At 35.8% G+C, this 13,841-nt stretch overlaps 2 protein-coding genes across 3 annotated transcripts; one reads left to right on the top strand and one right to left on the bottom strand.

Moving 5' to 3' along the window:
- On the top strand, nt 254-2,034 carry LOC105158012 (peptidyl-prolyl cis-trans isomerase CYP26-2, chloroplastic). 2 transcript variants are annotated; one of them, XM_011074607.2, is made up of 3 exons: nt 254-1,248; nt 1,472-1,621; nt 1,937-2,034. In XM_011074607.2, exons 1-2 carry the CDS (start codon nt 359-361, stop codon nt 1,572-1,574), a joined length of 993 nt encoding a protein of 330 aa, XP_011072909.1. In that variant the 5' UTR covers nt 254-358; the 3' UTR covers nt 1,575-1,621; nt 1,937-2,034. The 2 variants fall into 2 exon arrangements, with proteins under 2 accessions (XP_011072909.1, XP_020548293.1); XM_020692634.1 differs by lacking the exon at nt 1,937-2,034 and having other exon boundaries at nt 1,472-1,731.
- Nucleotides 1,785-10,739, bottom strand: LOC105158011. The gene is made up of 7 exons (XM_011074606.2): nt 10,522-10,739; nt 9,983-10,190; nt 7,947-8,070; nt 7,457-7,794; nt 5,906-6,848; nt 4,675-4,856; nt 1,785-2,174 (listed from the first exon to the last, which is right to left on the bottom strand). Exons 1-7 carry the CDS (start codon nt 10,611-10,613, stop codon nt 2,094-2,096), a joined length of 1,968 nt encoding a protein of 655 aa, XP_011072908.1. The 5' UTR covers nt 10,614-10,739; the 3' UTR covers nt 1,785-2,093.

The raw sequence follows: 13,841 nt of genomic DNA on the forward strand, positions 1-13,841 counted from the left end.
AAAAAATTAATGCAGTAGTATCATTAGCCGTCATTTGTGAGTGTTGATGGTATTCTTTTTCTTTTTAATATTAGTATGATATAAAGGGTGTCAATGTAATGTATATTAGGGAGTGTTTGTGTAGAAAAAATTTCACAAAATTAGTGTCAGTGTAATTACATTGTAGTGGGTGTATTTATAATTTTACAAAATATATAAATTATTTATATTATTAAATATAATCTCAGAATGTGTCGATGTATTTTAGAAAAAAAAAAAAGAATAATTGTACTATTTCTCACAGGCACCTTGTCGTTAGCAACTAACAGCAGGGGATGTTGATATTGGACACGGCAGAATCAATCCAAAAAGGGATTTCATGCCACAACGATTGCAGCCCTTTTCTTATCCAAAACACACAGATGCTATCTCTGCTCTCAAGACCAAACTTTTTCTCTCAACAGATTCAGCAATGCATTGCTCAGTTCGGGTGTTGTACCACAATCTCACGCCAATAAAACAGCCATTGGCGCCTTGTGCAAGAATTTCACCTTCTTCTGGATCTAATCCAAATCCAAATCCCATCCTCCGACGAGATTTTGCATCCTCATCCTTGCTTTTACTCTTGATTACCCCCAACACCAACCCACTGAGAGCTGAAACGATCAGTCCCAACTGTGCAGATCCTGCTCCCACGAAGCAGGCATTTATCGATGTGTCTGTAGACGGAGAGGCTATTGGTAGGATTATCATTGGATTATACAGCGACAGTGTCCCTGCTGGTGCTGCTAGGTTTGGCGATATTGTAAGTGGAGCGGGCGGCGTGAGCTATCGCAGAAAAGAGTTTGTAAAAATCATGCCAAACTATGTGCAGCACGCGGGACTGAGATCATATGGTGCGGATGCAGAGCTTGCGAGGAAAACGGGGAGGGAAGTGGCAGTGGATAGGCTGGTTGAAGAATGGGAGAAACAAAATGAAAATTGTACAGGAACCAAGAATGTGGCGAGGAGCGTGAGCATAATTGTGAGAGACCCATCAAAACCACCCCCAAAACTCAAGTTGGTTGCCCGGAAAGGGAAGCTGGAAATTGATCAAGAAGAGGTCGGCATGGATCCTAATGGCACCGAGTTTGTGATCGCTACTAAAGACTCACCGGAGTTGGATGGCTCGGCTTTGGTTGTGGGGACGGTCCTGCAAGGAATGGATGTTGTCGACAGAATCAGCCGAGTGAAGACCGTGCAAGAGAACTCCACTTCGCCATACTTCAGGTACTCCTTTCTGGGCTTTTGTGGCTCCATAGAGGTTCACAGTTCACCCCTACTCATTTAAACATAGTATTGTCATGTATATCTAACAATTCACAGTATCTATTTAAATAGTAAACCTGATCAACCAAGTATCAGACCGTTACTCAGCTCTCACTATTCTTCAATGTCCCTTAAGATGTCTCCCTCCATTTTCACTAATGGGAATCTTTATTGTGGCGCATAGGGTAGCAAAGCTGATAGGAGACAAGAGGGCTGTAGTAGCAGAAAGAGGCTTCAACCGGCCGTACTCAAAGGTTGTGATCACAAATTGCGGACTCATAGGATGACTTCCACTACTTTAAAAATCTAATTCATTCTTTCAAGGATACTCCAGGTAGTCCCTCATGTTTCCAAGCTGTCACTATCCCAGGCTGTGTATTTCTGGAGACGATCATAAACAAATTCATGTATCAATGTAATATGATTCTCTTTTATGTTTTTATAGATAGAGGCCGCAAGGCCACTACTATTCCAATGTGCACGAGCAAACACATTAATGATGAGGAAGGCAATTTTGCTATTCGATATAATTGAAAAAATTGTATGAGGCAAAAATATCATGTACAGATCAGATTTTTCGCTGCTCCCCCTATCAAATAGAGATTTCTCGCTGTCCTCTATGCTAAAGTCTTCTACTGCCTATCTATAGGAAAGGAGATTGTGAAGCTTCAGTAAAACACCAACTAACAGTTTGGGGAGCTGCAGGGTTTTGAAACTCACAATCACATTGACATTACTTGGTCCTTAGCTCAGATCAGACTGTGAGTCCGGCATGCTTCAAGACAGACAGAGTAGCATCTCATACTCTAGTTTCCACCAGCAACTTTGGTTCTCTTATCATTCGGAGAGGTGAAAAGTTTTTTCACAGAGGCAACTGGATCATCCACCTGCACGGTAGTAACAGTACCTACAATTAGCATACCTTTACCAGATGAAGATAACAGAGAACTTAATAGTTGGTTGCACTTCAAATATATTCTACTACTTCATCAACCTTGGTCATTTTTAGGGTCACAGTGTGAGACCATAAAGCTGGAACTATATGTAAGAGGACCTCCAAGAGCATATAACTCTGAAACTACATTCTCATATGAAAAACTACCATATGTGCAATTTGTCTGGAACCCATACTTTTAAGCTAACTATGCCCCAAATGCAAAAATAAGATACAAGACATGTGGCAACGGTGCTAAAACCTGCTGACAAGTGCACAATTCTCTATTTTTAGAAATAAAATCAGCTAGATATTATGCAATTACACTGAATGTGATGATGCTGATTACCTTCAACCAATTTATAACTCTTTCATTTCATGCAAACTTAACACTTGGCAGCCTTCAAGATCTAAAACGGGACATGCTGCTCTTGGCTTCGGAGTAACTTACATATTTTCGATGCATAACAACAATCTAACATCCTCCTTCCCGGTATTTCAGAATCATCAATTAGTGAAATTCAAGTCACAATGCTAGTAGTTTTTGTCACCCGACAAAACTAACAAACGAATAATTAATACACAAATCACTTTATTGGGAAGAACCCTTGCTCATTCTCTTCCTCCCTCTCCCTGCAATAATAACCTTGACCATCAATCCTCTAGTATATGTTCTCATGCAATTGCCACCAGAAAAACAAGCTGTTGAAATAGCTAATACTCATCATCAACTAGGCACCATTAATTCAAACTCTGAAACACAAGTAAAACTACCTGACTCATTCACAATCTTATTGATCATAACCTGTCATTAAGCTCAGAATCTATCATGCCAGTTTGATCCAGCTACAGATTTTGAATTTAAATAATGTCAAAGAATAGTGTCTACCAATGACCAATGTAAATTCTTTGCGTACACATAGGAACCATTTGTTTAGTAGGAAACACCAGGGGAATTGGAATAAAACAATGAAAATTTTGAGAACCTGTTATCTATTCCAATATGTTGTTTGGATTAGATAGCAGATCTACTTGGCCTGCACGTTTCTGAAAGATCAGAATCTCTGGTAGAATATTACTCTCAGATTTCAGGCAGTAACCGGAGTATCTACTATCTACAAAATTTGGTATTTTGATGCCTAAATTTAAATGTAAGATTCCAACCTTTGAGGAATCAGTCTCCATCCCTCCAAGTTTTTAATCATCCCAAACACAAGACTTAGATCCTAGGCAATAGGATTTCTAAATTTGATGCATCCCCAGTCATACAAGCAGGCCCATACAGATAAAAATAGCACAATTATGCACAATAAATTCCATTTGTGGTTTATGTATGCAATTGAGCACATGCACAGGCATTTATCTTATATAAACTCATTGATGATAAAATCATTTGCAATAAGCAATGAGCTACAATCTTGATCCATTCTAGTTGTTCTAAAGTGAACCGGGCAACGAAGAATCTTGAATTTGGCAAACTTGGAATGAATATGATTTAGCAAAGTAGTGAACCTAATGGGATCATTTTTTCAATTCAAAATCAGTACTCTTATCACAAAGCAGGTACAATGTAACAGAGATACAGCATATTGCTAGCGATTAGCATTCATTCGAAATGTTTAATTCTTCAACTTAGATTGCTAAAACATTTCACAATAACTGAAAAGAAATAACCATGAGAATGCTCTGAGACCATAAGTATAGCTTTTCTACCTCAAAGCAGCTTCACTATTGTAATTCTGTTCCAGGGCAGTTTACGTTTATAATGGTGAATGGAGCACATGATAGATCTCTCACCCTGTCTATAAAGTAAATGGGAACTTTTTCACTCACTAATGTTGGTTTAAGGTCAGCCCATTATGTACAAAGGACAAATTAGTATTACATTCAACAAAAGTTTTAGAGCTTACTCTAACAGACACGGGCAGATTTATTTGTAGTCTTATTTCAGTGAAGTACTGGTACTTAATGCAGTTTTTCAAGATCCAAGAAAATTGTTCAAAGCATTGGTGTACTACAGATATAGAAAATCCTAATTGGTCTAGTAAACTTTGGAGTCAAAATCTCTAAAGGTTTCTTATCAGCATCTCCGTTCAAGTTCCAGTAGGAAAGTCTTCATTGTGTAACTAAAGATCAATGCAATTAGCCTTGATCGTGTTAGGGGTCGATTTTCCATAAATCTCAAGGTATAAACACTCATAGCCTGTCTTACAGTAGCAGAATGATATTACCTTGGCCAGTGTACCAGGATGGAATTCACCAGGCAACAAATTATTTTTATCAAATAAATGCAGCATAGTTAGCAACTGCTGATTCTGCAATTGATTTCTCAGGTGAATTTTCAGATGTAACTTTTAGGGGATTCACCCATTATTTCTATCAGAATGACACAATGTACAAAATCATTATCTTCTATTTTCTAGTTTTGATAATTACTATATATATTCTTTTACCTCAATCAAGTCAGATTCAGGTACATTGTTGAGCTCCTTGTTCCCTTCTAAAGCAGATAGTGTCTGCTTCCATCCAGAAACAAATTTGCCCGTCGACATAATCCAGGGGCAAAAGAATCTGTGCTGCTTGATGGGATCAAATTCCTTTGATTTGGTTAAAGAAGGTAGTTTTTTATCCTCTCCTGCAATAATGAGATAAACAACTATCCATCATCATGATGGCAGATCGTATCAATGGCTCGATGCAAATAACAAGTAAAGAAAGAAAGAATTACAATAAATGTGCCAGTTATCACATGTTAAGATCCCAGTGGCACAAATTTTTTATCATCTTAATAAAAGTAGTTTCTTGACAGCTTTATTTGTGTGAGCATTTTATCAAAAGTTGGTTTACATTAAGGGTTTGTTTGGTTGGATGACCTGTGGATGTACAAGAGAACTGGAAGTAAAAATGGATGTATAAGAATTTTGGGATTGATTAGGGAGAATAAATGGAATAATACCAGTACATAATCTTTTTAAAAGATAACCAAATCACCAACGTGCTGATGTTCGAATTTAATTTCTTTATTTGCGAGCATTGGTAGTAATTTTTGTTTTATTTAAATTGAATAGTTAAAAATAAATGGACCATACTCATTGTAATGAATATTTTTTATTAATAAAAATTTCTTATTCTTATTTGACGAATATTTTTATTAAGAAGATTTTTAAATGTTTTATATACTAAAATTGTTTTAGTATAATATTAACTTGTTTATTTTCTAATACAATATAAAGACAAAGGATTAATAAGTAAATTACAAAAATTAGTCTTTTCTTCTTAACACAATTTCAATAATGAGAAATATTTGAGACTTATTCCCCTTCCAATTATACCAAACAACTTGAACGAAGACTATTATTATTTCCCTCTCCCTCCCCCTCCCCCTTTCACTTCCCCTCCCCTTTTACTTTTACTTTCCTTTTTCTGTCACTTGAACCAAAGGAATCCTAAAACAGTGTGGGTAGAGCTTAGAATGCAAGATGAATGGAAATTCAGTTACATGCTAAACTGGAAAGATAAGCTTGTCAACTACTAAGTTAAGGTTTATTTTGATCACCAAGCTCCAAAGATAATTGATAACATCCATAAAGATAATGGGTGAAAACACAACTATGCAAGCACCACAAGATCCAGAATAAGGAATGATGAATTTACAACAAAAAATAGAGATTTGAATCCACTTACTTAGGCTAAAGGGCAAAGGTGTATGCTTCACAAATGGCCCTATTCCAGGACTGTCTGGATGGTTACTTGGATACCTGCTGCCCTGTTCACAATTTCTAGGCTCATCCATCTCTTTTCTGTTAGACTCATTCCCTCCATCCTTCCTACTTAGAACATTATTCTCAGCATCAAACCTATGTTGATCTGCAACTGCTGAATTAATTGTTCTCAGATTTTCAATCAAGTTAACATTCGAGATAGAACCTTCTGGAACAGTTTGAGGGACTTCCACTGGGTTTTTGGCAATGAAGTCTATCCCACGTGTTGCAACAGTTCCTTCTGCAGTGGCATTTTCACTTTCTAGTGACATTTGTTGATCCTCCTCCACTTGTGGCAGCTTCTGGACAGCCAACTGATCATTTGTTTCAGTTTCCATTGAAAATCGTGCTCTCAAATTATGGCCAATGATGGGTAAGGATATGGTTGCACCGTAATTCAGCATTGCCGGTGGAGGACCACCTGCAATGGTGAAACCTAATGATGTTGAAGCAGTGGTAACAGTATTTGTGATACCTTCCCGATTTCCAGTATGTATCTGATTGCCTGAAGAACCTTCTTGTGAACAGACCTCATAATCTGTAGAGATATTTCTACCATTTACTTCCGTAAGTCCAACAAATCTTAAATACTCCAGAGGGCGTGGGATAGTAGAGAAAGCCCATAATCCAACACTAGCCCCACACAGATTGCAGTCTAGAACAACAGAACTAGGATCAAACTGCAGTTCAGCAGAAGCCTTCATGTCCTCACCAGTAGACAAATGATAGATGCTAACTTTGCGCTTTTGTCCGGTTGTAACCATTACATTGGCATCTTTAACAGACTGATTTTCTCCGTCCTCGAGGTCAACTTTATAAGGTAACACATGAGGTTCCCAGCCAAATAAACTTATGAGCTTCTGCGCCTGCACACTTCCAAAAGTCATTATTTACTCTTTACTTTTACTGTTGTGATTGTAGCATTTCTTATAGAAAACAACTTAGTGAGAAAAACAATTGAAAATGATGATAAACAAAGAACTATAGCTATGGACCTAGCTCAGTATCAGCATATGGATGTTGTAGTGAAACTACCATGCACAACTAACTCATGGGATTGGAAAAGAATCATTTACATAATATGAGGGGGGGCATGAGGATGCATGATTTCATGGGAAAATTACCAAGAACTGCTCCTTTTATTTTACCATATCTCTCAAGCAGACAACAATCTGTAACAACATTCTGCAAAAGCTATTGGAAGCTTCAAACCCCAAAGGCACACACCTTTCGATAAAGTTTCACATCCTAGCTCACTAAGTAATCTAAGCTATATGATAAATGAAGCCTCAATAACTTAGAGCTGTGTTTGACATGTCAAGAATTCCTATTGCACAAAATCAATATAATGATAAGCAGCAACGTATTACATAAAAATGGCAAAGACATGCATGAAGAATCAAGGATATGAATTCACATGTTTCCTTTCGAGTGACTAATATCTTTTGCACTAATAAAAAATTTGCACCCAGACCTGATAATAAGAGATGGAAGAAACTGACTTGGGTACATCTCCTGATAGCTCTGTCCTAGACTTTTCAAGAGGTGACTTGTATCCTGAACTTGAAGATTCTCTAAGAAATTGCTCCAGCTGAGAGCTCATAATGTTATCAATGGCCACAGGTAAAATAACTGGAAGAGCTATTAGCTGTGACAGAGAGAAAAGGCGTTTCTTGTAATCTTCAATCAAATCAGCCCGTGATACAATTGGAAACTTAGCAATATCTTCCGTGCATGCATTATTAATCCAAGGGCATAGTGATTTATGCCCACTATCCAGCTTCAAGCTGAATACCATAGCTGCTTTCTCAACTGATTGTGCATATACCATAAAGAATCTGGAGTCAGGAGTTGTGCTAAAAACATATTTTCATATCTTCCCTCAATAAACTTGTTAACCATAGAATAACCTAGAGAAGAACAATATTGTGCGGAAAAGCTACTTGGGGTAAAGTATGACTTGCCTTGTTGCTGCGTCCAAGCTGATGGAGTAGAAAAGAGGAGGCGTGTATCACATGACACACAAGCAATTGTGTCCATGTCTACATTAAGCCAACCCCTCCTAGCACATTCCAAAGGACTCACCACCTAAAAGTATGGATTATGTCATTTCCCACTTGAATTATCTTATATCATATTATATATACATACATTCGAAAAAGCTATGAAAAAGAAAGACCAACACACCACAATGAAAATACAATTTGTTGATTGGGCAGGCAGTATTTAACAGTTACACCTCTAAAATGCATGGGCTTACAAATAAATGCGATCAGAAAAGAAAATCGATATCATTTCCATGTGAGGCAAAATTTTGAGAGTGAATGTTGGACTTATGCTTGATGGTTTTGTAAGAATGTATTGTCAATTTCTACTTCATAACAAATGTGGAGATAGAAGTTTAGCATATCTTTGACATCCTCCAACCAAGGACCACACAATTTGATCAGGAGCTGGGCCAAAAGAAATTTCTATCCTTAATATAGACTTTTTGAATGTGCACTTTTAGTAGATCTTCATAGTGAACATATTCATTGATTTCAGCACTTAGCAACATCCCGTTCTATCTTCATTCTTTAAATATCAGTTCCAAGAAATGCCTTCTCGGTGGAATTAAAATTTCAAATCTAAAGATGAAAGCACATGGAGTTCACATACCAATGTTAGCTCCAGACTTCGAGACATTAAGGAGGAAAAGTGTCAAAACTTGAAATAGTTAATTTCACTATCCTCTCTGAAAAAACAAGGCAGTTGAGAAGATTAATCTTTTAGCCACCACATGAAACAAACTTGTACAGTACAAAATACAATACCCAGGTCCCAAATCAACTTGCAATGGCAACTTTTACATAAGGAAAGCTTTTTCTATGATTTTCAGTGATATAACTGATTCTTCAATCTTGAAGCACTAGAAACTAATTACTCAGATATGATTTTCACTTATATTATGCTTTACTAATGCATTGGTAGTTGGTAAGCGTAGAGGGGGGGAATACCCAGTTGTTCCTTTCCATATCTTTCTTCAACAGGTTAGAATCTTGCCCCTTTCCTTTATGTATTCTATTTCCCAACCCATCAAACAAAGGCATCCCTGGTTCCCGAAATGACAATGTTAGCTTCTTATGCTCTCACTTGTATTCACCCCCACTTTGCACAGAAGCAATTGACGAGATCTTGGGGCATCTTACATTGAACACTACAAAAATTTTAACTTCATTTCCAAGTGTATGAAGAATGTTAGGGTTTAAAGTCCTCACACCTCTTCACAGTTTGTTAAATTGTATAACATGTTTTACTAAGGGGCCATTATACACCAATCATGCTTTTCTTGTTCGTAAAAATAAGCAACATATCTCTCTGCCAGATTTCTTGCACAGTGCTCCCTTCTTATGATGGTCCATTGAGCAGAAGACTTTTCAAACAATGCATGCAATAACATAACCAAGAAAAAAATAATCACCAACCACCTTCCATTAGGTACAATTCTAGTAGCTAACAAATTTAATGTTCATCCGGATGCAGCCAAAAACATATAGTACAGACACATATATTCAGGTACACGAATTGACATATATACATATATGTGTCATTATTTATGTATTTATACAAAAATCTAACAAATTTACAGCTTTTGGAAAAGTTCAAAATAGCTGTTTTGCCAACTGTAAAGCCGGTACCTTTTCAAGTAAACTAAGACAGGAATAAGGTATTCTTTTACTGTTTACTATTGTAAAGAAGAGTTCCAAGAAAACTAAATGGATCACCACGATTAAGAATATAAAAAATGGAAACAACTAGTTGGATTAAGGTAACATTTTACAACCACCGTGGAAAAGGGGAAATAAAATTTGAAAAGTGTTACAGAATTGAAAGCCTTCTAGCAACCCATTCATTATATTAGGTGGGAACATTTATTAAGTACAACATAAACAAAGTTTGAACAAGTCCTCAGACACATCAAAATTACAGTACAGAACTTGGTATAATAAAGGTCTCAAACCTGTGGCTTAGCAAACCAGGTCATGGACTTGAAAGTGGACAACCTCCGAAACAAATCATCACGGTCCCAAGGCCTGCAGGCTGGCGCTAGAGTTGATGTTACGGAAACCGACAATAAGGTCCCTGAGTCTACATTGCCTGCTAATTTCGTCCGCGCTGAAGATGAATGCGGGCGCTTTCGACCACTTAATGTGTGAACACCATGCATACTGCAAAAATCAGTTGAGAGAGCCAAAAAAAATTAGAACTGCCAATAAAGATAACAATACTTCCACTGCAATTAGAAATAGCAACGAAAGTAGCGAGCGGGGCAAGACAATTCCAAATATCCTACTACCTGGACAAAAATTTCATGAGAAAAGTGATTATTTAAGAATTTGACCGCTGAATCGTGCCTATATACAATGTGAAATCGATTTGACTGGAAATCAAATGAAGAGAAAGGAACGAATTCCAACCCACATAAATTAAATTACACTAAAATGAAACTCGCTATAATGCTTCCGATTTGTCAGGAAAAGGGGAAAATCAAAGAAATACCTGCTGTTGTTAGCGTTCGTCTTGGATTTAGGCGGAGTATGAAGGAGCTTCCTCATTATTGCTTCAAACCGCTTTTCAGATTCTTCTGCCATCCCTCTTCCTCGCTGTCCCGCCCCACAATCGGTGAGTGCTGCTGCTGCAGCCGACGGAGGGAAAGCAGTTCCTCTAACTAGTGGGTGAACTATTAACTAAAAGGCCCAAATACTATAAAACTTTGTTATGATTTCAAAAATCAGCAAAAAGTTCCTCACTATTTTCTTAAATATAATTTACTTATCATCGCTCTTAACTTAACCAACGATATTAATCTTTTTATCAAATCACCGTCGTAACTTTATCTATTATATATTATTTTTTATTCGACTAGATCGTTATATTTTTTATAGGATAAAATTATACCAATTCATTCTAAGATTTGGCATAATTACGAATACTCTCTCGTTGTTTGAAAAATTATCTATGTCCCTTGATGTTTACCCTTTTTAATTACCAAACCTCATGAGAGATAATTGTATTTATCCTTTCTTTATTATACTAGCCGTCATGGCACGCCATCCTTGCATTCATATAATAAATAATATTTTATATTTTAAAATATATTATGAATAAAATATATATATATATAAACCAACTGTTCATATTTCTAAAAAAGGAAGAAAAAAAAGAAAGAAAGCAAGAAAGAAAAAAGAAAAAGAAAATCAACTTATGAGTATTATTGACATAACAATAAAATTAGTGTTCTGGTATCATAACCCCATTTGCGAGAGAAAAATATATTTTCTTTTTATATAGTATGGATATAGATAAGAGCCGATCTTATCAATTAATTTCAACCGTCAAATCTTAAATTTATATATAAAAAAAAAAAAAACTTCAAGGACTTAGATTTAATTGATAATGAATATACATTACAAAAATGAAATTATTGTTTAAAAATATTAAATTAAATTAAACCCCACCCTTACCCAAGTCCCATATTTTTATTTTTTTTGTTCTTAATTTTAATTTTAAATATTAAATTAATTAAATTTAAAGTAATTCATTTTTTAAAAAAATATAATATTTAATCTAGTTAATAATGTATGATTTTTATAATTAATTAATATTCAGTTGTACATATATTAAACTTTGAAAAATAAATTTAGTGTATTAATCTTTATATGTGATTTAATTTAATTTAAATTATAAAATTAAAAATATATATATATTTTTAGTTTTAAATAAATATATTTAAAAATAAAATTATTTATATTTTTATGAAAATGCAAAATAAAAGACTCAATTTTAGCATTGTCATGCCCCACGTTCGAGGCATGCTAGCCAGCAACAAACCCGAGCGTTTGCAAGAAGTTGCTAAGCCAATATGCAAAACGTACTAGAGTCCACATATTTTTTGGGATAATTACGCTTCCCTTTTTTAAAGTTTAATGTAATTATAAATAAACTCTTTACAGTTTAAAAAATTATATTTAGTACTCCTGAGTTTTGCTTCAGTCTAACCTTCCGTTAATCAAAATTCACCGAATTGCTGATATTAACAAAAAATTTAAAAAAAAAAAATCTATGTTTACCTCCGATTGACTTATTATTGATTTATTGCAGGTCAAATAAATATTTTCTATAACCAAATTACATACATCTACACGCGTTAATGCATATGAGGAGTTATATTTTCACCGTTATAAGGGTAGTTTAGTTTATAATTACACCGTCATCTCCTAAGGTTTTGTGTAATTATGCGTAGCCTCCTCTGATTTGGAAAATTTCATCCAATACCTTTGAAGTTTGTTCCTGCTTAACAAATAATCCATTAATAAAAAGTTTCATTCTTCCTTTGGAAACTTGACATTTTGCATTCTTAAAAAAACTTCGCAGTTGTTGCAGTGTGAAAACCTTTTCCGTCCGACGTATAATATTTTGTGTCAAAACTAGTATAATAAGTAGCTTTTACTGATTACAGTTTTCTTATCTATTGCATTTCATTGTTTTCGTAAAAATATTGTCATTAGCTTAAATTTTTATGTATATTTTATTTTATTGTACAGATATGGAGCAATAAAACAATATTGTTTATTTTATATATTTGGAGGTCAACGAATTGGTTTACATGATTGTGTAAGTTCTGATCGCCCTTAAGTTGATTTTTTGAGAATATGTCGTAGTACGATATTTGTAGAATTGGGGTCAATTTTGTGTGAAAAACTTAACCTTCGTAATATATTTTAAATAAAGGCAAAATTGCAAAATTAGTCCTGTAAGTATAGGGGGGTGGCAAAATTAATCCTGCAACTACTGAACTGGCAATTTTAGTCTTATATGTTTTCATTTAGTGGCAATTTTGGTCCTTCCGGCCAAAATTACCCAAAAATTAGCCGGAAAAATTAGGGCTTAGGGTTTCGGTTGCCAACTGGTCTCTACTTAAACACGTGACATCTTACATGGCTGCTGACTGGTAATTTTGGTCAGGACCAAAATTGTTACTAAATTAAAACATATAGGACTAAAATTGCCACTAAAATAAAACATTAAGGAGAAGTCGTGGATGTAACGTTGACGGAAACTGATCGGAGGGATGTGTGCACCATGGGGAGCGAACACAAAGGTGTTGGTCCGCCAACCAGATAATCGCTAGTGACGGAGATATGACGGAAAAATCAATGGTGGGCGCGATGAAAAAGTGACAAAAATAAAAATGAAGAGAACCGACCGAATAGTTGATGAAAATGGATGGGCTTGGGTGCAATCAACTCGCCGGAGGATGGGGAGTTGATTGGTGGTGGTCTTGAACAGTGGGTAGGTCGGACGACGGTGAATCGAGAATAGAAAGAAAATAAATCTAGATTTTAGGATAAGACTATAATCAACAATTGGGGACATGTTTGAACTCTGATTGAAACACATGCTATAGGGTTGGAATCAGCGTAGGATGGCGAGTTTAGTGGTGGTACGCGTGGCCGGAGACGCGCCGGAAAAAAAATTCCAGCGACCGGCTTGGTGGTAGTGGGTGATGGTTAACCTTTTTTTTATCACGTCAGCATCCACGTAGGATGCTACCTGTGTAGTAATGTCCATTTGTCACCGAAACCCTAATCCCCAATTTTATTTGTCAATTTCCGATCACTTTTGGCCAGAAGGACCAAAATTGCTATAAATTTTAAACATAAAGGACTAAAATTGCCAGTCTCATAGCTAGGGGACCAATTTTGCCACCCCCCCTAATATACAGGACTAATTTTGCAATTTTGCCTTTAAATAAATGGTGATAGAAGACTGGAGATGGTGTTACCTATTAATACAGATGAAGATGTCCAATTTTTTTC

This window comes from Sesamum indicum, linkage group LG3 (genome assembly GCF_000512975.1).
Source record: "Sesamum indicum cultivar Zhongzhi No. 13 linkage group LG3, S_indicum_v1.0, whole genome shotgun sequence".
Classification (NCBI taxonomy): domain Eukaryota; kingdom Viridiplantae; phylum Streptophyta; class Magnoliopsida; order Lamiales; family Pedaliaceae; genus Sesamum; species Sesamum indicum.